The 27,079-nt window shown below is 33.0% G+C and overlaps 2 protein-coding genes and 1 pseudogene across 2 annotated transcripts; all 3 read right to left on the reverse strand.

The window, feature by feature from the left end:
• Positions 1–10,767: 10,767 nt before the first annotated feature.
• LOC112000693 (putative pentatricopeptide repeat-containing protein At5g40405) lies at positions 10,768–12,857 on the reverse strand. The gene has a single exon (XM_065765668.1). It carries the CDS (start codon positions 12,750–12,752, stop codon positions 10,905–10,907), a length of 1,848 nt encoding a protein of 615 aa, XP_065621740.1. The 5' UTR covers positions 12,753–12,857; the 3' UTR covers positions 10,768–10,904.
• A 2,666-nt stretch (positions 12,858–15,523) lies between these two features.
• LOC111988072 (putative pentatricopeptide repeat-containing protein At5g40405) lies at positions 15,524–18,422 on the reverse strand (annotated as a pseudogene).
• Positions 18,423–18,565: 143 nt separating this feature from the next.
• On the reverse strand, positions 18,566–25,517 carry LOC111988075 (protein NRT1/ PTR FAMILY 4.6). The gene is made up of 5 exons (XM_024019833.2): positions 25,324–25,517; positions 25,081–25,186; positions 24,656–24,873; positions 20,097–20,537; positions 18,566–19,626 (listed from the first exon to the last, which is right to left on the reverse strand). Exons 1-5 carry the CDS (start codon positions 25,324–25,326, stop codon positions 18,661–18,663), a joined length of 1,734 nt encoding a protein of 577 aa, XP_023875601.2. The 5' UTR covers positions 25,327–25,517; the 3' UTR covers positions 18,566–18,660.
• Positions 25,518–27,079: the final 1,562 nt, after the last annotated feature.

Consider the following 27,079-nt stretch of genomic DNA (forward strand, 5'->3'; position numbering starts at 1 on the left):
TGGTTAGATTGTTTATCAATTCTGTTATAAGCTTGTTATCATTTTCCGCACGTACATTGTTTGATATAAAGCTTGAATTGATATTTTGTTGTTTGTGGGGTCTAAACGTTCATAGTGTTTTTAACGTTATTTGAACTTTCAATACTACTTCAAAAAAAAATGTTTTATATATATATATATAAATTTATTGTGTCTATAGCATTGTGTGTGTGTGTGTGTGTGTGTGTGTGTGGAATATAAACTATCTAGCACAATTGTCAATGAATTGTTGGACTTAAAGAACATATTCTCTAAGAACACTTGCATCGGCGCTCTATGCTTGTATAATAATTTTTTTTTTTTTTAAAGTACCACATTTTAGCTAACCCAACTCAAAATTCACCCATATCAGATCATGTAAAGTTGTGTAAAAGTACATGATCGTTACAGTAACATTTTAAATTTACATTAACACTATTCATTTTGCTTTTTTTTTTTCTTTACATATCTCAAGAGTGAATGAATATTATAGATGGTGATTGTTGTGTGTGAATAAAGAGAAAAAATTATAAATTAAAAAAAAAAAAAAAAAAAAAAAACAAGAAAATTGACATTTTCATAAAATGTAATATAAAATAGATAATCTGATGTGATGTGAGGTGTTTTAAAAATGTGAATATGTAAAATATTATATATATATATATATATATAAAATAAATTTTTATGCTAAAATGCACAACAATTTTTATAAGATCGGCCGATGAGATTCTGGTCTTTAAGAGATTATCACAAATCCACAATGAAGGACAAACGTGCAAGACTGTATGTGTGTGAGTGTGTGTTTTTTTTTTTTTTTAAATTAAATCTCATTGCTTAGCTCTTCAAGCATTGAACCATTGGTTTTCTCAACCAATTAAAAAATATATAATAAATAAATAAATAAATATAAAAAGGCATTGAACCATTGACCTTGGAGAAATTAATTTGCATTTCTTTGAAGAGTGAAGCATGATTAGCTTTGTACCAATGATAATGAAGATCAACAATTTATCGAAAATATGATATAGGATGACATCATGACATCAGAAACTTCTACGATGAATCAATGGAATAAAAAATCTTAGTTTTCAATACATTTCATTTGGCGTTGTTTTAAGAGTTGTTAAATATAATAGGCTATAGTAGTTTTAGGACTTGAAATATTTTTAAATTAGTTACATATATATATATATATATTTTTTTTTTTTAAATTGATGGGATACTTGACAAAAGATTACATCATGTGAAATTTTCTTATATTGGCACAAAATCGGATTGTTTGTTCTGCTTATATGTTTGTATATCATATACATATATAGATTTCTTTCGATGGACAAAAATTAGCTCCTAAGTTTAGAGAAATCTCCTCAAATCTACTACGTAAGGATTTTTAAGATTATTTATGTGTATTATTTAAGCAAATCATATAATTTATTAAAAATAATGCAAGTAAAACTATACACATACGATTTCTTCAATCACTACATAGTAGCTTGGAGGAGAAGAATAAAATTATGGACACAAAAATTTTACAAGTTTACAACAAAACTCAAATGTGATAATAAGTTATGAATGATAAGTTAAAAAAGTGATGTCCGTGATGGATGTAAATGAAACTAGTAGAAACTTAGCAACTAGACTTTGTTATAAAATTATTGTAAAAAAGTTGTGCTCGTAGCGCTAGCTGCTGGAAAGAAAATAACAACTAGACTTTGTTATAAAATTATTGTAAAAAAGTTGTGCTCGTAGCGCTAGCTACTGGAAAGAAAATAACAACTAGACTTTGTTATAAAATTATTGTAAAAAAGTTGTGCTCATAGCGCTAGCTGCTGAAAAGAAAATAACTCCAAACATATTTGAATCTAAACTTTTTTCTTCCTTCAAACTTTATTATATTATTATAAGGAGAGAAAAAAAAATTGCAAATTGAAGTGTTAAATTTGAAAAATTATAGGAACACGTAAACTTATAAAACTTTTACCACAACTCATCACGTGATAACTGGCAAGTTATGGGCCGTGAAGATGGATCCACTACTTTTTCTTTATCACTCATTACTCATTATTTAGCGAGTTATGACAAAAATTATATAAGTTTATGTGGTATTAACATTGCAGGCATTGAATTTCCTTCTAGAAACCGGAAAAGCCTTCACTCCTTCCAAAAAGTATGTGCTACACTTAATAGTGATTAACTGATTATTTCGAAAAAGGCGCGATGAGGATATTTTTTTCAAATCACGTAAGCTTAACCATAATAATAAACTTTCGATTAAAAAAAAAGGCTTTTGATAGTGTACTTTTCTTTTTTATTAAGAAAGTAGATGCCATTCAACTTGCTTGGACACAATCAGCAAAAAATGCTACTACTCGCTTTTCATTCACCTCTCAAAAAAGTTTAAATGGCTCATTTCATGTTTGCAGGAATCTGTAACCCAAAAAAAAATAAAAAATAAAAAAATAAGAAAAAGTTGTAAGAATTACTATACATCATTGATTCATTGTAAAAATTAGAAATATTCTTAGGAGTCAAGGAAAGGTAAGGTAGCGGCCAAGAGAAAATGCTAGAACTAAATCTTTATTGGTGTCGGGAAAAAGTTTTTTCAGTCACATCTCATATCTAGCCCTCTTCTTTCAAAACCTTAACAATGAGGTTTTATCGAATTGCCAGATTGGATGGAGGGGGATGGAAGGAAAGTACAAAGTGAAAATATATATATATATATATGATAAGCCTTATAAAAGGGTGGATTATCATTGATGATGCCGGAAATCTCACCAGTGAGTTACACGATGCTTGTATGCTCAAAATGACACCTGCACAACAAAAAAGAGAAGACCTAACAGAAAGCACCGGTGTGGTGCCGGCCAAATACCCTCCGAAGGTCAAGTTAGAACTTCTTTCAACTCTAGAGTGCTAGAGAGGGGTTAATTATGCCTCCCTTGATTTGTGAGGGTATTGGGGCTTTTATAGTAGTCGAGGATTGACCTTTTTCCTTGGAGCAGAAGTCTTTTCCTTGTAGGACTCCTCATTAGCGTAGATTGCGGGATCCTTTCCTTATAGGACTCTGATACTGGGCGTGGAATACAAGCAACTTCCCTATTACCATGCGTGGTGACTAAGTCATGGTTTTCATAGAACCGTCGGCCTTGAAACCGTCAGCTTGCATTCTCCCCTTCAGCCAAGTTGGCGTCAGCTTCTTGCTACACTGAGTAGCCCAGGAGCTTCGAACTTCCATGCGTGGTGACCAAGTCATGGTTTTCATAGAACCGTCGGCCTTGAAACCGTCAGCTTGCATTCTCCCTTTCAGCCAAGTTGGCGTCAGCTTCTTGCTACACTGAGTAGCCCAGGAGCTTCGAACTGCCGTCGGTTAGACCTGGATCCTTCAGCCCATCGGTTTGTCTTGCTCCCGTCAGCTGCCTTCTTTCGTTACGTTAGCCCATAACGTCCGTCGTGACTGACCCGTCAGCCAAAGCAAGAGCTGACGGGTTAAGCTCATGGTACCAGCTATAATTCTTCCATATTAATCATGTTGCCTTCTTTGAGAAGGAAAATCCTTGTGTGATCTCTTATCTCATATCTAACCCTCTTCTTTCAAAACTTTAATAATGAGGTTTTATCGAATTGCCAGTTTGGATGGAGGGGGATGGAAGGAGAGTACAAAGTGAAAAAAAAAAAAATAATAATAAGCTTTATGAAAGAGTGGATTATCATGTTACCTTCTCTAAGAAGGAAAATCATTGTACGACCTCTTATCCATAGGTTTACTTTCTTCATTTTTTTTTCATAAATAATTTTTTTTTTCTCAAATATATATTTTCTCCTTTTTTTAGAGAGTAGAAAAGTATATAAGAAATAGGTATTAAAAAAAAGATAAATATTTTCTATTCAGATGTAGCATTTTTTAATCTTCCAAAAATTGAAATAACAAATGATGAAATATATATCTTACATTAATGATTTTAAAAAACTTAATATTTCTAATTTATTAAATAAGAGAAAATTAATTCAATACAAAGATATTATAGAAATTTAAAATATGTCTCCACTTTTCTATCATATTCTAACCAAATACTTATATAATGAAAAATATTAATATCTTATTTCTTCTTCTTTTTTTCATATTTTTTGTATCTTCATTTCTGCTTTTTTATTAAAAAAAAGTTTATTATAATGATACTTCCTACCATGTTAGTCATGGGCTGGGAAAGGAACCACTTTATCACACTCTTCATAATATCTAGTATAGCTGTTTTTCAATAAGTATAATCAATAATCACCCAAAAAAATTCACAATTGTTGATGCAATATATTGTGATTGGTGTGTAACAGTGATGTAAAGTTGGTCTCGTGGGAAAATAATATTGTACTTCTAATCACAATATGTCACCTCAACAAATTGTAAAATAAAATGCTAAATTTATTATGTTTGTGTCATTTTTGGTAGTTTTTCGGTGGAATATAAATTATCGAGCACAATTGTCTATGGGATCTTGGAATGTTGGACTTACAAAGAAAATTCTCTAATACTACTCGACTACCTCACTACCAATCAAATATAGAAAGGGACAGGCGTGCAAGAGTGTATTTTTTTTAATTAAACATTATTAGTTTGAAGAGTGAAATTAAACATTATTAAACCTCATTGCTTAGCTCTCCAAGCATAGACTTTTAATAAATTAATTCGCATTTTTTTGAAGAGTGAAATATGCTTAGTTTTGTTAATCCGTGCATTATTCTTGATTTTCCACCAATGATACTGATAATCACAATTTATTAAAAACATTGCCTCATTAAAAACTTCAGCGTGGCATCAATCATATAAAAACAATCTTAGTTTTCAATAATTTTTTTTTCATAAACTTCAGCTGCATGCTACGGTGTCACACAAGCTTGTTTAACAATAAAAAATTTAAAAATATTTTTTAGAATGTTTAGAAATATGGTCCATGCTGAAGTTAGAAACTAGAAAAAAGTCATACAAGTGACTTTTTATTTTCAAATCTTATTTTTTTAGTTGCTAAAAATTGGTTAAAAAATGATTCTATCTATAAAAAATAAAAATAAAGACTTCAAAAAATTGTACATAAGTAAATAAACTAAAAAATTAAAAGAAAAAATCACTTGCCAGACAGACACTAAATTATTTAAATGTTCCTGTGAATGAACAAAACGGTTTTTATTGAACAGTCCAATTTTCATATTCTAAGAGATCCAAGCAATGATGAGAGTGATGAAGACTTTTTATTCTAATGTTAGTGCGAATGAAGAAATGGGTGGAATAGAAAGATAAATTTTTCATATCTTAATATATCTGGTGCATTAATGTACTGGACACCGTGTGTGTCCATTACACAAATGAGTGGAGTGGATAGTCAAATTTTTTATAGTCTAAGAGATTAAGGGTGTGTTTGGATACTACTTATTTGTTAAAAATTAAAATTTTATTGCTGAAAACATTATAACAAAATAATTTTTAAATATGTGAATAGTCCTATGGGACCCAAAAATACATTGAAATTTATATTTTGCTGAGTTTGATGGAAAAATAAACAGTATTCACGAGACTTACTAAAAAACACTAAACGCAAAGATTGGGCAAAACGGCCAATCTAATTGCACGCTAAGTCAAGGTGGTTGCTTTTTCCAAAATGCTTTTTTTTTAATAGGAGATTAGGTGGAGAGGGGTTATTATCATGGGACCATAATCATTGCAAAAGATATTTAATTTATTAGTTAAAGACTTCAAATTCCAAACTTCACCAAAGTTTTAAGGAAGCAATACATGTGTAATCATGTTGTAGAATCTATTAGACAAAAGTTTAAAAAGTAGTTGTGGAAGTTCATGCCAGAGGAATTGGATTCTATTGGGTCATCGTGTAAGAACGATCAAGAAGATCATAATTCACAACAAAAAGTTTTCCAACGCTTAAAATTAAAAATAAATAAACAAAAACAAAAAAACCAAAACAAAACAAAACAAAACAAATTTTGATCAAAAAGTGCAGAGACCCTGAAAAAGAAAAAAGTTAAGCCAACCAAACGCGGATTTAGGCTTGAAAGTTGGAAGTTGGAACATGTAAATTAATAAATATGAAAGGTAAAGGCATCTGCCGCCAGAGCCAAACTTGTCACCCCCACACGCGTAGATCTTTTGAGGGTTTGGTCTTTTTCTTAACAATTCTATTATATTACCGACAAAATTTATGTATAATTGTGTTTTTGATACTGTAAAATTCAGACATCTAACGTCTACTTTATAATAATAGCTCTTACACACTAATTGAGTTTTAGTGTAAATGGAGTTTAATTTTAGATCTCTAAATCTCTTATGGCCTGTTTAGAAGTTTAGAGAAGGAGGAGAGTAGAGGAGAATGGTTTCCCTCCACCTTATTTGGATGTTTTTAAAATTAGTAGGGGGAAAGGAGTAATTAGTCATTCCTCTTATTTGAATGTTTTAAAAATTAGGATAAAGAGGAGAGGAAATGATTAAAATAGACAAATTTACCCCTATTTGAAAATAAACTTTCAACATTGGTTTATGATTAATTTAGAAATGATAAATTAGGGAATTTACTTGGACAATAATTTATTTACTCTACTCTGCCCCCAAATCTCTTCAATTTGGGGGAATTAAAAATGAGGGGTTAGAGGGAGTTGAAACCCCTCCAAACCCCCTCAAACCTCTCCCCCTCCTTCCTTAAAAAACTTCCAAACAAGGTAATTGGATTACTCTCCCTTCCTCTACGCTGCTCCTCCTCCTTTTTTAAACATCCAAACAGACCATTAATTGACGACAAAAAATTTAACTAGTTGAGTTAGATGAAACTCGCTTCATATAGTTTCTTAGTTCTTATAACTTAAATTCTTCAATTGAATTTAATCATGTAGTGGTTCTATTGAATAATAAATTATATAGTTGAATTTAAATGTTTCTAAGAAAAAATAACATATTTTTTAATTAAATTTAATTGAAGAATTTAATGTATGATATCTTAACTACTTAAGTTTTGTCTTTACATTACCGTCACTTTGATTATTTAATTTCACAGGCAACTTCCAAAGTCCATACTTGACTAGATCAAAAGAACTTAGTTGCTTTATTGGTAGAGAAGGTACGGTAATTAATTAATACTAATTAATCAACCATCCTATAGCTTTGGCATTATATAGAGATTTCTAAGCTTGATTATATAGTTGGGACAAAGGTTTAAGTAGTATGACAAATTCAACTATATTCCTTATTAGATTAAAAGTTCCTCTTTGGAATTCACTATTCAAGAATTAATATAATTTTCTGTCTATATTTTTTTTTTTTTTAAAGATTTTCTGTTGAAACACGGTTTTCTTTTCTATTTTTTTTTATTAATATAAGTCAATCCACTAGAAGATATCACTAATTAAAGTCATGTGACCTTTAGAACCAGCCGCCTCAGTAGATAACTTGATACATGTGTTGTTTTTTGCAATGGAAAACGATTCGCATCCCAATTTGTAAGGAATAAACTTCATCAAGTTTTATCTTCAAAGATTCCTAGCTATAAGCAAGATTTGCTGAGATCACAATTTTTTGATAGACTTGGTTTAGAACAATATCAGCAATATAACACATGAGGTCCAAACTTCAACTCTTTAATTTTTTTTGGATTAAATAATAAAATGGGGTTTTCGATGTGAACTCATCGTCACACGTCACATAACAACAGTGAATAATATCATATATATCACTGGCGTCTTTCTTGATTTCGGCTCTAACTATTCTTTCAAGAACATCATTACCATTATACATTAAATATTGTCAGTCGCAGTCTCAACTCTCAATTGTAGTTGCAATAGTTTCCCTCTCCTTTCTTTGACGTTTTTCCCAGAGACTTCTTAATTCTCACGCAAAGCATATTTGGAAATGCTTTTACACTGGTTTTTCTTCTAATGGAGATTAATGTACATGTTAATTTCCTTTTTTTTTTTTTTTTGAGGAAAAAAATTGACTCACATGTATATTATTGTTTCATGGATCACGCGTCATAATACATTGTCACTTGGGCTTTTTGGTAAGGGCATAGGTACCACCAACTACCAACGCATAGTAAGGCGTGCCACTACTCACTACTCAACCCTACTATCATGATTTCTACATATTAGGAAGTATGAGTCAGTACTAATACTCAAATCCACAACCTCTTGGCACTTAGTTCAGAGTGATGTGTCTTTTCGAGGGCTTTCTACCTACGTACCACTCTCGCTGGTGATTGATTAATTTCCTTTTAATTTAACTTGTTAGAACATTGTTCGCATTTTTCTAAATAAATTAAACTTTTAAGATAAATTATAATTTATCATAATATTAGAGCTAGGGATCCTAACTTATCTTAGCTAAATGTGAGGTCAAATTATTCTCTCAAAAGTATTTTTATTTTTTAGTTCCTTACCGTTGCATTAAATGTTATCAGTTTCAATTGCTTTCGAATGAACCCGCCTCATTCTTCTTTCCTCTTTTTTTTTTTTTTTTTTCTTTTTCCAAAGAATTTTCGACGAGCACGTTGACGTTGAGGAAAAACGTGAATTATTAAGCAACAAAATTATTTTCCTTTTTATTCTTTTTGAAAGAATTTAATGTGTCATTTGACTAATTTCAAATAAAGTCAATTAAAAAAATAATTAACATAAATATTAAAATTCAGTAAAAGTTCATAATAATATGACATCAAAATCTATATTTTTGATTATCACATCAAAATCTATATAAAACTAAAAACATTTGATTTTTGGTTAGCCTAATAATATTGTGTCTTATAAGTTTTTGGACCTTACAATTTTACATACCTATATTATAACATTTTTTTTGATAAAATTTAAATTCTATCATATATTTAAATACTTTTAATTGTTGAATTTCATAAAAGGATCCTTTAATTCTATATCAATGTTATAATATGTTTTTTTTAATGAAATTTAAATTCTATTCTATATTAAAATCGTTAAATATCTTCTTCTTTTTTGAGAGGAAGTTGAATATCATATATTTTTTTTTTAAGAAAAAAAAAAGTCATATTATGTTAAATTATCCCATGTATTGCACATGTTACTAACTAGTTTACATATTAAACAAAACCCTTTAATATGAAAAGGAAAATCATCCAAACAGGCCTATGTGTTAACTGACTCGCTCTTGTACACTGAACCAATTAGAATTTAGATGAATGTCAAATAAATGTCATATATTCATATCTCAACGGGTTTAATACACAAGAGCACTGGACCCAACTTTTATAAAAAAAAACCTAATGGAGTTACAATTGTTCTTTACTAGTTAAAACAAGAGGCATAAAAACATCAATAACATGATCATTGGCTCAAAAATAACAATTATTTCAACTTATAGATCGTGTGTGTTACAAACCACGAATCTGGGGTCTAATAGATCGACCCATTTAAAACAAATTTTGTCGCCATGAACAAAATACTAAAAATCCATCTTGAAACAATCATCTTATCTTAGCTTAAAGTGATCGATTATTAAAGAAAAGGCTAACTTTTTTTCACTAATTCAATCTCTCTCTCAACTTCATTGTTACGTAAAGAAACATTTTTTTTTTTTTAATAATAGAAATTCATTAGATTAAGTTGCATTTTTTAAAAAAAATAATAATTTGATCAATGAAAAATTCAAACCCTTATATTCTCTGATAAATGAGAGTAGACAATACAATTGATCCATAAGGCTTTTGACGATTAAGATTTAGTTACAATTATAATACATGTTCATTCCATCTAGATTTAAAAGCATTAATACATAAAATATCAAAATCCTGTTGTAAACTGGCCCTTCTCTGTAGCTAGAGCAGAGCTTAAATATTTGGAACGAGGCTAATGGGCTTAGCTTTTACATGAGTTTCGTTAAAATTTTACTGAAATGCTAGTTTATAGAGCCGGATGCGAGTGCTCTTAAGCATGGTTTTGTGCAGCCTTCTCCATTACTACTCCTCGTTCTTTCTCAGTATTTTAATTGATTGGGCTGATGAAACCACCTCCTCATAGGAGGTACGCCCCAACAATTGGGAAGGCTTTCAATTTGATAATTGCTTGTTAATTGTCATGGAGATACTAATTAGTCTTCTTCTTTTTTCTCTATTTTTTCAAAACTTTCCTTCTTTACAAACTCTGCATTTCATATTCTTTTTATTTGTACATCCTATACAATTTTTTTTTTTTTTTTTTTTTTTTTCAATGTTCCAAAAGCTTAAGGACAGCAAATGGAAAGAATCAACCAATTTTTTGTTGGTTGTGATCATCAAATGAAAGAACTGAGCAGAGCCACTGATTTGCAAAGGAAAGTACTTGAGCAAGATGGTTCAATTCGCTTGGTCAAGGCAAATTTAACTAAGAAGACCAAAATGAACTTTGTATTAATATTGTATGATCTGACTTGAATTAAAATGGAGGAGTAGGTTACAAAATATGCATTTATAAGGAAATGGTCAAATCTTTGATTGCAATTACATCAAATCACTTCTCAGAAACTGAAGCCTAACTGCTTATCTCCAAGTTGCCTCTTTAAAAATCTCAATTATGTCAAAGCGGCATATCACAAGATTGAATCTGAGAATCAGTGTCACCCAAAAAAAAAAAAAAAAAAGGGTAAGACTGGTTACCAATCACCTTTTCCAAATTCATAGTGAATACAATTTTTTTTATGCTACCGTCATAAAAAGATATTGGACTCCTAAGACAGACCAAAAGACAGACACATAAAGAAGTGTATTGCAAATTTCTTATTTGTTTAGGAAGTACAACAAAGAATTACAACTGATATGTCAGTCACAGAATATGTAAACTAAAATCATCCTTAACTAAATGAAGTGAAGGGAGAGTACATTTCAGTTATTTCACCAATAACCTTTACAAGAACAGTCACCGTCTTTAAAATGGTGAAACCTATTCCTGTCTCTCACAATAATATCTCTGTTAAAAGTTTCGGATAATTTTTTTGCTACTTCATGACAATCCCAACAAATCCTGAGGTTCTTCACAATCCTAATGGGTACACCTTCTTTTAAAGTGATCAAACCAAAAGCAATGGCTACCTTCTCACTATGTTTAAACAAAGCATCCTCTTTTTCTTCCTCTTCTATATCAAACAGTACAGGGTTAGTGTCAGCTACATAGCCAGCTAGTCTCAATCGCTTTGATATCTCTGCCATCATCGTCTCAATTTCATCATACCTTGGATGAGAATTATCCCCAACAAAGAACTCATGAACTTCACCACCAACCTCTATAACACTACATCCAGGGAGCTTTGTCAAACCTCTAGCCTTCATAATCTCACGCACAGAACTAACCTCTTCCCAGTTCTTGTTATCAGCATACATATTTGACAGAAGAATATAAGCACAATGATTCTTGGCCTCCAGCTCCACTAGCTTTCTTGAGGCAAGTTCACCCAGTTTCATATTTTTATACATTCTACAAGCACTAAGCAAAGCTCCCCAAGCACCAGAATGAGGTTTCAAGGGCATGTTATTGATGAAGTTTAAGGCTTCATCTAAGCGGCCAGCTCGACCATATAAATCAACCATGCACCCATAGTGCTCCAGCTGAGGCTCAATACCATACACTTTCCCCATTGACTCAAAATGCTCACAACCTTCCTCAACTAGTCCTGCCACAGTACAACCTCTAAGAACTGAAACAAATGTGATCTCATTGGGATGAATGCCATCATGTTTCATAAGAGAAAAAAGTTCAAGACATTTCTTTCCAAATCCATTCATGGCTAGCCCACCCATGGCACTAGTCCAAGTATACACATTCTTTTCTTTCATTCCCCAAAAAACTTCCATGGCCTTATTCACATTTCCACATTTCGCATACATGTCAATCAATGCAGTCCCCAGTGTCACCGTCATCCTTAGCTTGTTTCTCTCTATATAAGCATGCGCCCACCTCCCTTGATCCAATGCACCTAAGTGGGTGCACGCAGATAAAACCAAAACCATAGACACCTCATTCACCCACACGCCCTCCATTTGCATCAAATGGAATAAACTCAATGCCTCCCTCGGCTGCCCACATTGTGCATACCCACCAATCATTGCGTTCCATGCAATATGGTCCCTCCTAGGCATTACATCAAACAGCTCCCTTGCAAAACCAATGTCACCACATTTCGAACAAGCACTCACCATAGCTGTCTGACACACCAAATCTGGCTCTGGAATTTTACAAAACACCTTATGACACGAACTCAGACAACCCAATTCAGTGTACATGAAAATCAACCCACTTTGAACATGTGGGTCATGTTCAAACCCATGTTTTATTAGTGCACCATGTACTGCCAGACCCGTCCCATGTGCTGAAAGCTGAGCACATGTGCGAACCAAGAAATTAAAGGTGTAGTTATCAGGTGAGAGATTGTGATTAGATTGAAGAATTTTTTTGTAGAAGCGAAAACTATTTTGAGGGGTTGAGCTTTTGGAGTGGGCTCTGATCATAGAGTTTAAGGCAAAGAGGGTTGGGTTGTCACATTGGTCCAGAACTTGATTGGAATAATCAAGATTGTCAGGGTTGTTGAGGGCAATGGTGGCTATAAATTGGCCTGACAGGTGAGGGTCTTTAAGAAGACTGTTAAGTACCAGTTGGGAGTGGATTTGCTTCAGCTCTTTTAGGGTTGTAACTGAGTCTATCAGAGAAATTATCGGGTGCTTTGCAATGCTTCTGAAGGAGTTCATGACCAGCAAATCAGAGGCATGGTTATCAAGAATGGGATCCTACATAGAATTGGTGAGAAGGTCCCATGAATCAGATTGAGGGTCATAAGATTCTATCATCCGTCCACAAAAAAAAAAAAAAAATGGGGGGGGGGGGTAAAAGCCCAGACATACCTATTGGGCCGGGGGCCCTGTCTTGAGGAGTACTATACGACCGAAGAGGAATAACGAGTTGGGGTAAAATTTATCTGAACGCAACCGACCCCGAAGTGTAGGAAGAGTAACATCCGAAGAACTCACCTTTTGTCCGAAGAGGTTCTACTACTCGGATACGAATAGTCTTGACCAAGCCAACAAATGGAAGGTCCGAATGAACTCTCTGGCAATCCCAACGACAAAGATAAGCTTCGGACATACCTGGCGATGATAAGGACGAGAAAATATCTCAAGGAAAAGCTGCCACCACCACATTAAATGCACTGCAGCTGCTTTTCTGGCCGCATTAATGTGGAGAAGACTCCTGAACAGTATAATCTCAGCTACTACCACTCACAGGGGTAAAGAGAATACCTGATGGGACATGCACTCAAGTGGATGCTTAGATGAAGAACAAGTGGACGATGAAGATGATGGCGGAGGGTGCTATATAAGGAGAAGAGGTCTCTGATAAAGAGGGATCGAAAAAAAGAGGGAGAGAAGGAAGAGATAATCTGACTGTAGCTCCAAGAGTTGTAATCATCTTTCATTCAATAACATACCTCTTCGGACACACATTTGTCAAGTAAGATGAGCATGATCTTGTGTCAATGGATCCTTAAACACCATAACTAATTACTGTTTAATTCGCAACCAGCCCAGCTCTTTCACCCACTCTCTACAAATTCATTGTCTTGGGTTCATTGGGCTCGTAACCCATTCTTCTTGGGCTTGGGCTGCCAAATCAGACCCTACATTAATTATGACAGTTTCTTTTTTTTTAAAATGCTAACTAGCAAAATGTCTATAATATGCATATTATTAAACTAATTTTCTATTTCTAAATTTCTTAGATTTTATTATATCAATCTTTTTTTCTTTTAAATTCTTGGTGGGCAAATCAGTCTCTCATTAATTCTTTTACCTTAACGTGATGTTGGTTAATTGTCCTTTTATTTAACTATCCCGTGCATTGTACGGGTTGATGACTAATTTACATATAAAACAAAACCCTTTAATATGAAAAGGAAAATCATCCAAACAGGCCTATGGGTTAACTGACTCGCTCTTGTACATAGAACTGATTAGAATTTAGACGAATGTCAAATAAATGTCATGTATCCAAATCTCAACAGGTTTAATACACAAGAGCATTGGACCCAATTTTTATCCAAAAAATTAATGGAGTTACAATTGTTCTTTACTTGTTAAAACAAGAGGCATAAAAACATCAATAACATGATCATTGGCTCACAAATAACAATTATTTCAACTAATAGATCGTGTGTGTTAAAAAAACACGAATTTGAGAAGGCGTCTGATAGATCAAACCATTTAAAAACGAATTTCTTGTCACCATGAACAAAATACTAAAAATCCATCTTGAAACAATCATCTTATCTTAGCTTAAAGTGATCAATTATTAAAGAAAAGGCTAACTTTTTTCACTAATTTAATCGCTCTCTCAACTTCATTGTTACGTAAAGAAACAATTTTTTTTTTTTTAATAGTAGAAATTTCATTAGATTAAGTTGCAGTTTTTTTTATTTTTTAATAATTTGATCGATGAAAAATTCAAACCCTTATTTTCTCTAATAAATGAGAGTAGGCATAAGGCAATACAATTGATCCATAAGACTTTCGACAATTAAGATGTAGTTACAATTATAATACATGTCCATCCCATCTAGATTCAAAAGCATTAATACATAAAATAACAAAATCCTGTTGTAAACTGGCCCTTCTCTATAGCTAGAGCAGATCTTAAATATTTGGGATAAACTATTGAGGTTAATGGGTTTAGCTTTTACACGAGTTTCGTTAAAATTTTACTGAAATGCTAGTACATAAAGCCTGATGCGTGCACTCTTAAGCATGGCTCTGTGCAGCCTTGTCTATTACTACTCCTCGTTCTTTTTCGGTATTTTAATTGATTAGTCTTCTGTTTTTTTCTCTATTTTTTCAAAACTTTCCTTCTTTTCAAACTCTGCATTTCAAATTCTTTTTATCCTTACATCCTACACAAGTTTCTTTTTTCAATGTTCCGAAAAGCTTAAGGACAGCAAATGGAAAGAAACAACCAATTTTTAGTTGGTTGTGATCATCAAATGAAAGAGCTGAGCAGAGCCACTGATTTGTAAAGGAAAGTACTTGAGTAAGATGGTTCAATTCGCTTGGTTAAGGCAAATTTAACTAACAAGACCAAAATGAATTTTGTATTGGTAAGAAATATCGTGATCTGACTTGAATTAAAATGCAGGCGTAGGTTACAAAATATGCATTTATAAGGAAATGGTCAAATGTTTAATTGCAATTACATCAAATCACTTCTCAGAAACTGAAACCCTAACTGCTTATCTCCAACTTGCCTCTTTAAAAATCTCGATTATGTCAAAGCGACATATCACGGGATTGAATATGAGAATCAGCGTCACCCACAAAAAAAACATTTGAGGTAAGACCGGTTACCAATCACCTTTTCCAAATCCATAGAAGTGGAAATTTTGTGCACTGGATAATAAATACAATCTTTTTTATGGTACTGTCATAAAAAGATATTAGACCCCTAAGACAGACACACAAAGAAGTGCATTGCAAATTTCTTATTTGTTTTAGGAAGTACAACAAAGAATTACAGCTGATATGTCAGTCACAAAATATGTAAACTAAAATCATCCTTAACTAAATGAAGTGAAGGGAGAGTACATTTCAGTTATTTCACCAATAACCTTTACAAGAACAGTCACCGTCTTTAAAATGTTGAAACATATTACTGTCTCTCACACTAATCTCTCTATTAAAAGTTTCAGATATTTTTTTTGCTACTTCATGACAATCCCAACAAATCCTGAGGTTCTTCACAATCCTAATGGGTACACCTTCTTTTAAAGTGATCAAACCAAAAGCAATGGCTACGTTCTCACTATGTTTAAACAAAGCATCCTCTTTTTCTTCCTCTTCTATATCAAACGGTACAGGGTTAGTATCAGCTACATAACCAACTAGTCTCAATCGCTTTGATATCTCTGCCATCATCCTCTCAATTTCATCATACCTTGGATAAGAATTATCCCCAACAAAGAACTCATGAACTTCACCACCAACCTCTATAACACTACATCCAGGGAGCTTTGTCAAACCTCTAGCCTTCATAATCTCACGCACAGAACTAATCTCTTCCAGTTCTTGTTATCAGCATACATATTTGACAGAAGAACATAAGCACAATGATTCTTGGCCTCCAACTCCACCAGCTTTCTTATGGCAAGTTCACCCAGTTTCATATTTTTATGTTAAGATTAGTACCCTTAAATCTTATAGTATGATGCTATGTATAACTTAATGTTGTTATTAATAAAGTTATTTTATTATTATCTAAAATAATAGTAACATGAATATTTGGACATTATCATATAGTCCATGAAATACATAGTATGTGATTTAATCACAGAAGATATAAGTCACAAGTTCTTTGTAAACTCAGAATTTTAGTTCGTAATCGGTGATAAAATTGAAATTGAACATTTCATCTGCGAAAACTATAACGTATCAATTAAGATGATTTGTCTTGATCGTGGAAGTGGAGACTTTTGAACTGGACATATTGAACTGGACCACTGTGAGATTTATTATTCGCCTAATGATTGTCAAATGAATAATAAATTACACGACTTTTATATATATCAAATCTTAATCCTGAGAGAATAATGGATCTGATCATAAAGTGTAAATTACTTTAATATATTAGGAGTGAAATCTAAAGTCACAGTCAAAACTTCAGTATGTTGGGCAGCTACATTTAGTGTTGATGAAATATATATTCTCAAGATGGAATTCATAATCTCTTAACGGAGATATAAAATATTCCCTTGAGATAAGTTTAATGGGTTTAGTTATTCAGAATGTTAGACCTAACTACTTTAGTAAGGAGTTAATAAGTATATATTTATGAAATTGGATTTTGTAAATATATGATGAATAACTTAAAGGATTAAACTAGGTACTCAAGGATTAAGATGTAGTAATCTTCAAAGTGGCAATCTACATTCATGACTTTATACTACTACAAATATTATATGAAGGGGTTACATGTATAATAAAGTCTTAAGATATAATTTATTAATAAGGCCTAGAGTGCAATTATATTTATATAGTGGTATAAAATATAATTAATGGTAACTTTGTACTTGTCAAGAGTTGACAGAAAAGCCCAAGGCCCATTGGAGCTATAGTATTATTTGTTCCCTTTTGGTCCCACTTCAAGCCACATACTTAAGTTCAATTGAAATGGCCCAAAAAGCTAGCCCAATTAGATAATCAATTAGATACAAAGGGAGAAACATACAGAATTTTGAGAGAAACTAATTGTGAAATGAAATGGTTTATATGTGAGTGTTGGACACTATTTAATTCTCCCTTGAACACATTCAAAGAAATAATTGAGAGACCACACTTCTTAGGCGTTAGTGGAATTGAAGTGAAGATTAAAAGTGTTCCCAAATACTTCTAATCTTTGTTTTTGAAATTCACCACACCAAGGCACAATTTTTGCTCTTGTATTCTGAATTTTATATAGTAAATGTTATCAATTGCGAATGAAGTAAATCCGCAAAATTTTCCTTTGCGTATGTTTTGTACGCGATATAAACAATTTGTTTTTCCAACATTTTAGACATTCTACAAGCATTAAGCAAAGCTCCCCAAGCACCAAAATGAGCTTTCAAGGGCATGTTATTGATGAAGTTTAATGCTTCATCTAAGCGGCCAGCTCGACCATATAAATCAACCATGCACCCATAGTGCTCTAGCTGAGGCTCAATACCATACACTTTCCCCCATTGACTCAAAATGCTCACGACCTTCCTCGACTAGTCCAGCCATAGTACAACTTCAAACCGAAACAAATGTGATCTCATTGGCATGAATGCCATCATGTTTCATAAGAGAAAAAAGTTTAAGACACTTCTTTCCAAATCCATTCATGGCTAGCCCACCCATGGCACTAGTCCAAGTATACACATTCTTTTCTTTCATTCCCCAGAAAACTTCCATGGCCTTATTCACATTTCCACATTTCGCATACTTGTCAATCAGTGCAGTCCCCAGTGTCACCGTCATCCTTAGCTTGTTTCTCTTTATATAAGCATGCGCCCACCTCCCTTGATCCAATGCACCTAAGTGGGTGCACGCAGATAAAACCGAAATCATAGGCACCTCATTCACCCACACACCCTCCATTTGCATCAAATGGAATAAACTCAATGCCTCCCTCAGCTGCCCACATTGTGCATACCCACCAATCATTGCGTTCCATGCAATATGGTCCCTCTTAGGCATTACATCAAACAGCCCCCTTGCAAAACCAATGTCACTACATTTCGAACAAGCACTCACCATAGCTGTTTGACACACCAAATCTGGCTCTGGAATTTTACCAAACACCTTATGACACGAACTCAGACAACCCAATTTAGTGTACATGAAAATCAACCCAATTCAGTGAAATAGAGAAACAATGATAACAACTTCTAAGTACTGCAGATCTCACTCTATGCAATGGCAAGGATTCAATTACCTTAGAATTGCTCAATCTTTTGCAATAGCAAGTAAGGAATATGCATTGGCGGGCACATATGATATGTTACCAAAGAGGCTGCTTTTTATTGAAAAGTTAAACTGACCATGTATTCATAAACAGGCAGTGTGTTCATGTACATGTCACCATAACTTTGTTTTACTTTTGTGATCTTATGTATTTATACTGGCAGGCCCATAAGAGGTAGTGCAAGAAATTCAATGCACTGAGCACACACATAACCCAGTAAAATCTATCCAGGTGGTAATGATTTATGTTGCTACCAGAAAGCCATGGCTTGTGTTTGGAGTAACTAGTGACATTGTTAACTATTGAAACAATGATTGTGCTAAGGTAGTACCCCATGGCCAAAGAGGCCCAAGAAAGAGATGTAGCCAAGGATCTCATGCTTGCAGGTGCCTCTGTAAAGAAAAATTCCAACAAACCAGCCAGGGTGAAAAGATCTGCTGAACCAAGGAACAAGTATTGGAAAGCAATCCAAAAGAATGTGATGGGCAATGGATTCTCAGAGTCAAGCATTCCTGAGTTGGTAGCCACTCTCTTCCGCTTTATCTCAACAAGAGCTGCTATTGCCATGGCTATAATTGAAAGTACCAGACCAATTCCAATCCGTTGGAGATGAGTGATTCCCATTTCGGATTTAGTTGCTTTGCGAGCAAATGGGATGATGAAATGGTCGTAAAGTGGTGCAAGGATCATGATGAATGTTACTGGGAAAATAGGAAGTGAAGCTGGTGGGACTTTTAAGGAACCAAGCTTGGTGTTCATTGTAGCAGCTTGTTGGACAGAAAATGTGGACAACTGAGCTAGGCAACAGTTGAGCATAATTGTGCAAGCAAATATTGGAAGTACTTTTAGCACAATTTTGACATCTTCTACTTGCTGCACCGTGCATTCTAGTTCGTTGTGGACTGGTTTGTTTACCACTGCATTATTTAGGAATTTGAGACTTTCTGTTGCATTTTGACTGGACTCCTTTGTTTTGGCATTCTCTTCTGATTCCTTGCCATTTGGAGTTGGAGAAGAAGGGTTTGTGGTCATGCCTGCAACAACATTGCTTAGGCTTTTGCTCGTGCAACAATTGAGTGTGGCAGCAACCAAAACCTTTTTAATCATAAAAGAAACTTAGTCAGTTTACATGGGGGGATGAAGCTAAATTGTGATTAAAGAAACATAGTCTATTTACATGGAAGGATGAAGCTAAACTTTGCTATCAAACTCATTCAAATGCATAGTCAATTGGGAAGTCCTTAAATGGTCTGAATGAGCAAAATTGAGCATTCTTGATTGGTTTATAAGGTTAGAATATCATTGAAGACTATTTATGGGATTGTCCTGGAAGTTGTTTCTTTGGTTTGCAGAACACATTTGCAAGCTTGCCACTCTTAGTAGTGTTGTAGGCAAAGTTAAGTGGTTCATCAAAGTACTCTTGCTTTAATTAGTGAAGCAGGACAAGGCCTATTCCATGATGTGGTTCATTGTGGTGGGTGATAAAAAAATTGGAAATCAGCTTAGCCTTCATAATTTATGCACACCAAACTAGAGCTATCCATATTGTGCCAAAGGCAACTTACCTTGAAGATGGTTGTAAGTGGACTTCCAGAAGGTATTTTGTTCCTATAAAAGGCTGAACCGGCGAGGAAGATTGGTATTGATAAGAATATGCTAATGGTAGAGAATCCAAAACCCCATTGCCACCCTTCATTGTCTTCAATCCATACCACAAATGTTACTGCAATAAGGCCACCACATGAGAGACAAAAAACAAAGTAGTTGAAGAAGGTTGATCTTTGCTTCCTTCCTTGAGGGGTGCTTTCATCAAATTGCTCAGCCCCATGTGATGGTAGTGATCCCTTTATCCCTCCAACACCAAGGGCCACAAGATAGAGGCCTATAAACAACATTGCAGCTTTTGCACCATAAACTTCCTGGCAAGGATTATTGAGGTTGGTTGGGTCACATGCTGGTGGCATTAGTGAAGATGACCGAGCTTGCAAAAAGAGTACACTCAAACCCTGTTTGAGTAGTTGCATCATTAGGAACAATATATAATGTAAACAGTTCATAAAGTTTAGTAGCTTATCATTCTAATAAATATATTTCAATTTAATTTAGGAATTACAAATAGTGTTAAACTAAGTTTAAAATTTAAACTAATTAGAATTTGTATCTAAAGAAAAAACTAATTAGAACTTATTGTTAAGTTATTTTCTATAAATTCTCTAATTCAACTTTATATTTATTAATTCTACTAATTAAATCTGTATTTTTTTAATTTTTATAGTATACTCTTTGACAGTAAATACGTTTTGCAAATTTTTGTGTTTATACATTTAGTTGGACTTTTTAATGTTGCGTTTGGATAGATTAATATTTGGCAACTTTTTTTTCTATTTAGTTTATTTTTGCTATTATTCATGGGTTTCATTGCACTTTTTGGTACTATTCATGGGTCCTATACTATTTCACCTAACTTTTACCTTTATTTACAATACTTTTAACAAAACGTTTTCAGTTTCAGTATAATAAGTAGATTCCACGAATGATCCTAAATCTAAACTTTATCCTATCCACCACGTGCTAAGTTTTTTTTTTTTAAGAAGAACCTACTGGGCCCTTATCCTATCCACCACGTACTAAGGGTCATTTAGTTGGATACATTTGATCAAATCCATCATTTTTTTTGGGCCCTTATCCTAAACTTAAAGCCAGGAAAATTGCCCCGTCACTGCCAACCTAGAAAGGTAGCCCACCTTAGTGAGACAATGGTTTGTGACTGGCCGAAATATTTGTACGACATATTATCCTGTACAATCGTGGCCCATATTTTAGACAAAAGGACTACAACAAAACAAGGTTTCTATAAAGAGACCACTTTCCTTGGGCCCATAGAAAAAGAAGAAAATGACCCTTTTCCCACCATTTTTGTTTTTGCTTTTGTTTTTGTTTTCTGAGTAATCCTTTTCCCACTAAACATTATGTTTGTGCGCTGCCAATATTCCTAATTTAGGTGTTTAAATTAAAAGAGAGAGACACACACAAAAGCAGAATAAAACAAAAAAATGTCTAGAAGGCGAGTATGACCATCATTGGAATACCATGGGTTGAACTATAAACCTCACTTTGCAACTGTTACTCAAAAAAATAAAAACACTTTACTTTGCAACAAATTAAGATCAATCAAGCCCTTTGCTAGGTAGCTTAAAAATATGAGATATTTCATGGAATTGCTACGCGAGATTAGGCTATTCTCTGGTAACATGTGAAACATATTTTGTTGAAACTGAAAACTTTTTACTAAGGCTTGGTTTGGATAGCACTGATACCTACGGCGCGTTTTGTGAGTTGCGTTTTCTCCTTTTTTTTTTTCTTTTTTTTTTGCCCGGATTTGACGACAGTGGGAGACAATTTTTACCGTGCATGAACAATGCGACACTGTTCATACACTGTTCACACATTAAAAATATTTAAAATGAATCCCTCGGTACTATTTATATATTTAAAAATTATTTTACTATAGTATTTTCAGCAACAATCAATTTTCAATAACTTTCAATAATAATAAGTTGTATTCAAACAGACTCTAAAAGTGCGGTAGTTAAAAATAAAAAATAGCTGAAATAGTATAATGAGATTTATAAATAATATTAAAAAGTATAAAAAGACTCATAAATAATAATAAAAATAAATTAACTTTTTAATTTAGGGGCAAAAACGTGCATACGAATATCACATGAGGTAAGAGAATAGTTTTACGGATCCGATTATAAGATAATTTCTTAAACGTAGGACCAAACTAGTTGGTTGGCCCCACAGAGCTTGGTTCATAGGCCACGTGTTGACCCCACAGGAACTCCTGGACTGTATTGCAAAGACAGTGACACATTTGTCGTATTAGGCAATGAGATGTCACTGTTGAAATGTTGTTGGGTCTTGAGTGGGATTGAGGTATGGGCCTACTTTCATGGACTTGAATTCTGCTCTATCAAGATGGAGACTATATATGTGGTCCATGCCATATATGGATCATCTATATATAGATCGTTATACTTATAAACGTGATCCATTAAAACCATAATCCATATGGAATGAAATTTCTATATGGATCAGTGCCACAGCTGCATGCACTTTATTGTTTTGTCACTGTATACCAAAATTACCATATCTTATATAAGGATGATAATTGTACACGTGTATCCTAACACCCTAGCTGCAAAGATCAGATAGTGTGAGGGGTACCACGTGGCTCAAAAATATATGACATGTGTCGGGTGAGTTTTAATATGGGTTAAGCTTATGTCTAATGTATCATTGCGGTACACGTTAAGACTTGGAGCTTACCTTTAATATATTTTAAAAATGAATCTTATTTTGTCTTAATGAGAGATGGCCACATTATCCACTAACTAAATAAACTATGGTGATTAAAACTCACTATTACTTATTATTGTACATTTAAAACAAAATGACATATCCAATTAAAAAAGTACTAAAAGTAAGTTAAATCCTTTTGGATCTCATTGTGTTCATTGCATTACAGCACTGGACACAACTACTGTCCTTTAGGAGGGTTCATTTGTATAAGGTAGTAGAGACAATATTTTTGACACTCTTCTTATACTTTTTTTTTTTTTTGGGGTTAGGTGACAAGATTTTAAAGCTAAGGACAATATAGTTGGGTAGATGTGGCCTTGGAGCTGAAATTGAGAAAGTGAAGTTTCTCTATGTATTAGCAAAACAGAAATAAATATGGGACCATGAGACACTTACTGTGATTGGATATACGTTGCATGAGGAGTATGTGTGGGACCGAGATGTTCTAAATATGGTTGTGTTTTTGTGTGCCTAGCTAAAATGATAAGTTTGGTACGACTAGAAAGTTTTCTTCAACTTAATTAGAATTTGCTCTTGATGACTTAATCGATTTCCTCACGGGAAAATCCTTCAACAAATGATAACTTTGTATTTTTTTGGTTAATGGAACATAATATATCAATGTTCAAAGAACATGTCAAATGTTTTAATTAAGCTAGAAATCATGTCAACTTTCTTTGTTTCGTACCACCAAACTAGAAAAAACATTAAATAATTTCTGCCTATATTCTCTTACGTCACCTTTCAAATTTATTGTTTCTACCAATAATAAGGCGGTTTTTTAAACCCATGTTCTCCCAATAAGAAAAATCAGACAATTGAGTTACAACTTACAAGGCGTGTAGTAGTTTCTAATTTCTAATTAATCTTCCATTCTACAATCTAAAAATTATTAGTTGAGGTCATGTTATTAGTTTTTGTTTTCAAAGTTATTGTGGTACAAAAAATCAAAGTTGAGAATCTTGGTAAAAAAAGGGGAAGAGGGTGTGGAAAAAAACAAAAAACATGGGATATGAATTATGAAATACAAAGTTAGACAAGCCCTACAAAAGTATTTTTCTTTCAAAAAATTCTAACTTGTTTCAAACCAAAAAGAAAAGGAAAATTTATAGACAGGTGAATTAATTGGCAATTTAATTTGCAGAAAATTGAGTGCATCCATTTACTACTCTCACCAATGAGAGTGCCCAAGTAATGTTCCTAAAATCCAAGTTGGAGTACCTTTATTACAACCCCAGAATTGTATGCTTTGAGCTCCAATGACATTCAAAATTCATGCAAGTCCTTTTCTCTCACAATGTCACCAAATGGAGCAGAAGCAACAAGAAATGGAGTTGGAATAAGAGGTCATTAAAATAAATACTTTTCAATTTCGCGATTTTGATTTGTTGCATTTGATGCAATCATGCAACCCACTTTACAGGTGACTGATTCTGGCTCATAATAATTGCTTAATGCTAGCCACGTTTACTTTAGATTCCCATTAAGAAAGTCTCAGCAGCCTTTTCCTGTATAAATCTATTTAGGTTTTCTTTTTCTTTTTTTCTTTTCTTTTTTTCTCTTTTTAATTTTCAAAATAACAAGATTGAAGTACAAACCCTTTACCCCAAAAAAAAAAAATTAAAGGGGAAAAAAAAAACAAGTCTAATCTTTAGGAAAATCCAAACTAGTTCACTAGATAATTAACAGAAATAGAATTTTTATGGCTAAAAAATATGAGTGTGTGAAAGAGGAGGGACTGAAAAGAGTATTAACTTACCAGGAGTTCAATGACTGCACTTATTAAGTAGATGTGATAAGTAGTGAAAAAGGCATCAGATAGGAAGCCCCCAAGGAGAGCCAAAAGGAAAGCTGTCCCCATGAAATTTGTGACATTGTTGGCTGATTTGGAAGGAGAGAAGTGCATGTACTCTGATAGATACAGTACCAAGTTGCTTGCGTTTGCTAAATATGCCAGGTTCTCCAATATCTCCACCACTACAAGCAAAACCAAATGATTTTTTTTTCTTTTAGCAATATATATACAAATATATATATATATATAGGGAGTACCTTTTCCAGACAAATAGACACACACACACACCCACTTAAGATATTTTCTTGTGAATTGAAAAACATGAATCAGGTGGTAACTTTTAAAAAGAAAGATCAGCTTGTGGGTGATGAGAACTTTTTTGCACTAACCCAATACAAAAGAAGCAGCAAGCATGCGACCATGGTTGCCTCTGAGAGCTGGTTTGTTCCTCCAGTTCACATAGCCTTCCCATTTGCTGAACTGGTGCTCTTCTTCCTGTACATAAAAACTCTAGAGGAGTTAAACAAAAATAAAGCAATATTAGTTGTGATTTCCAATTAAGGAAACCATTAACATGCAGAGATAGAAAGAGAAAGAAAGATGGAGAGAGAGAGCAACGAAAAGGAACCCACCATTATCTCCTCTCTCTTTTTCTCTCTTTTTCAAGTTGGGTTGATTGGTTTGGATCCCAAGTGTATAGAGGACTTTGATGATAAAAGTAAGAGTGTGATGACTAGTGGAGGGAGATATATCATATATATAAAGAGGTGGGGAAATGAAAAGGGTCCAACTCGGGCGGGGAGTGGTCTAGAACAAGACAAAGACTTTGATACCTTCAAAGTTCACACTCTCCCTATGTTTCCACTCATAATTCCTTTCCTTTATATATTTATTTTTTTGTTGTGTGTGTGTGTGTTTTTTATTTTTTTTATAAATTATATTTTTAGTTTCTAAAATTTGGCAAGGATTCGATTTTGGGCCCACATAAAAAAAATCGGATTTAGTCATTTTAAAAATGGAACAGTATGGCCTAAGTTTACGTGATGAGAATGATGTTAGGGCACCATATTTTTAATGGACTAATAGTTGAATAAACTCCATATTAACATAATTAACCTAATGAATGCGCATGGTAAGAGAAAGGGATTTTATTTATTTATTTTTAATATGGATAAATCTTTAAGAGACTTTCATCTTTAGGTATTGAACTTACTATTAAAAAGAGGTAAGGTTACCAACCGAGCTATGAGCCTTGGTAGGGAAAGGGATCAATAGCTTGGTTAAAAATATTTAGTATATTTCTAAAATAATGAAAGATAGGTAAGGAGAGAAGCATCAAATCCTCACACCAAAATGAAAAGAGATATACTAGCGAATTAGGGAACCCTTGCCTTGTTTGACTAAAAACCAGTATATTAAATGTGAAGCTCTTGACCCCTCACCATCCTAATTATGATATGCTAGCTTTCAAGTTTCAGCCTTTCACAGAATGGCAATGTTAAAAGGAACCTATCTTTTATTTTATATTTTGGTAAATTTTTTGTATTTTCTAAATTATGGCGTGTTAGCTTTCAAATAATGAAATTATAGATACACTACATATAAAACGATTCACCTCTTTCAACTAGACTTTTATGTAGTTCAAAAATACTTTCATTAATGAATGGTAACTTTTCTTAGAAATAAGATCATAAATGTCAAATAACAAATTTTATTTTGAATTTAAAAAGAGAACTTCTAAAATTTAATATTTTTTTCCCCTTCACATTCATCTTCTTATTCCCTAAAATTTAGCATTTTTTATTCAATTTTCATTCAAATAAAAGTAAAACACGCCCAATTTAAAAAATAAAAAACCAAGAGAACTCTAGAAATTTAGCATTCTTTCCCCACACGTTTATCTTATCAATAAAGTTTATGATTTTTATTTGTTTGAAAAATAAAAATATATATTTCCAAATTATAATAGATACAAATTATTAATTTTTACCAAAAAAAGAAAAAATAGAAGAGTGTGTGTGTAAAGAAGATTCTCCCTTTTAACTAATTAAAATTTTTTGTGGTTCAAAAATATCCTCATTAATGAAAGGTAACTTCATTTAGAAATAGGGTCATGAATGTCAAATAATAAATTTCATTTTGAATTAAAAAAGAGAATTCCTTAAATTTAAGATTTTTTTTTTCTTTCACGTTCAAAAAAGAAATTACGGTTATTGTTTATCTCTAAAGTTTATTATTTTTATTTGTTTGAAAAGAAATATTTCTAAATTATAGAAATAGATCTAAATTATTAATCTTTACCCAAAAAAATAGAAGAGCCTCTAAGCACGTGCAGAAACACGTGCCCAGAAGCTAGTATATAATTTTTTTTTTTTTTTTTTTTTTTTT

Source organism: Quercus suber, unplaced genomic scaffold (genome assembly GCF_002906115.3).
Source record: "Quercus suber isolate HL8 unplaced genomic scaffold, Cork oak 2.0 scaffold_647, whole genome shotgun sequence".
Classification (NCBI taxonomy): Eukaryota; Viridiplantae; Streptophyta; class Magnoliopsida; order Fagales; family Fagaceae; genus Quercus; species Quercus suber.

Coding starts and splice junctions, on each gene's coding strand:
- LOC112000693 (XM_065765668.1), bottom strand. CDS start 12,752: ATGAACTCCTTCAGAAGCATTGCAAAGCACCCGATAATTTCTCTGATA.
- LOC111988075 (XM_024019833.2), bottom strand. Junction 20,538..24,655: donor GTGCAGTCATTGAACTCCTG/GTAAGTTAATAC, acceptor CTACTCAAACAG/GGTTTGAGTGTACTCTTTTT. Junction 19,627..20,096: donor CACTTACAACCATCTTCAAG/GTAAGTTGCCTT, acceptor ATGATTAAAAAG/GTTTTGGTTGCTGCCACACT.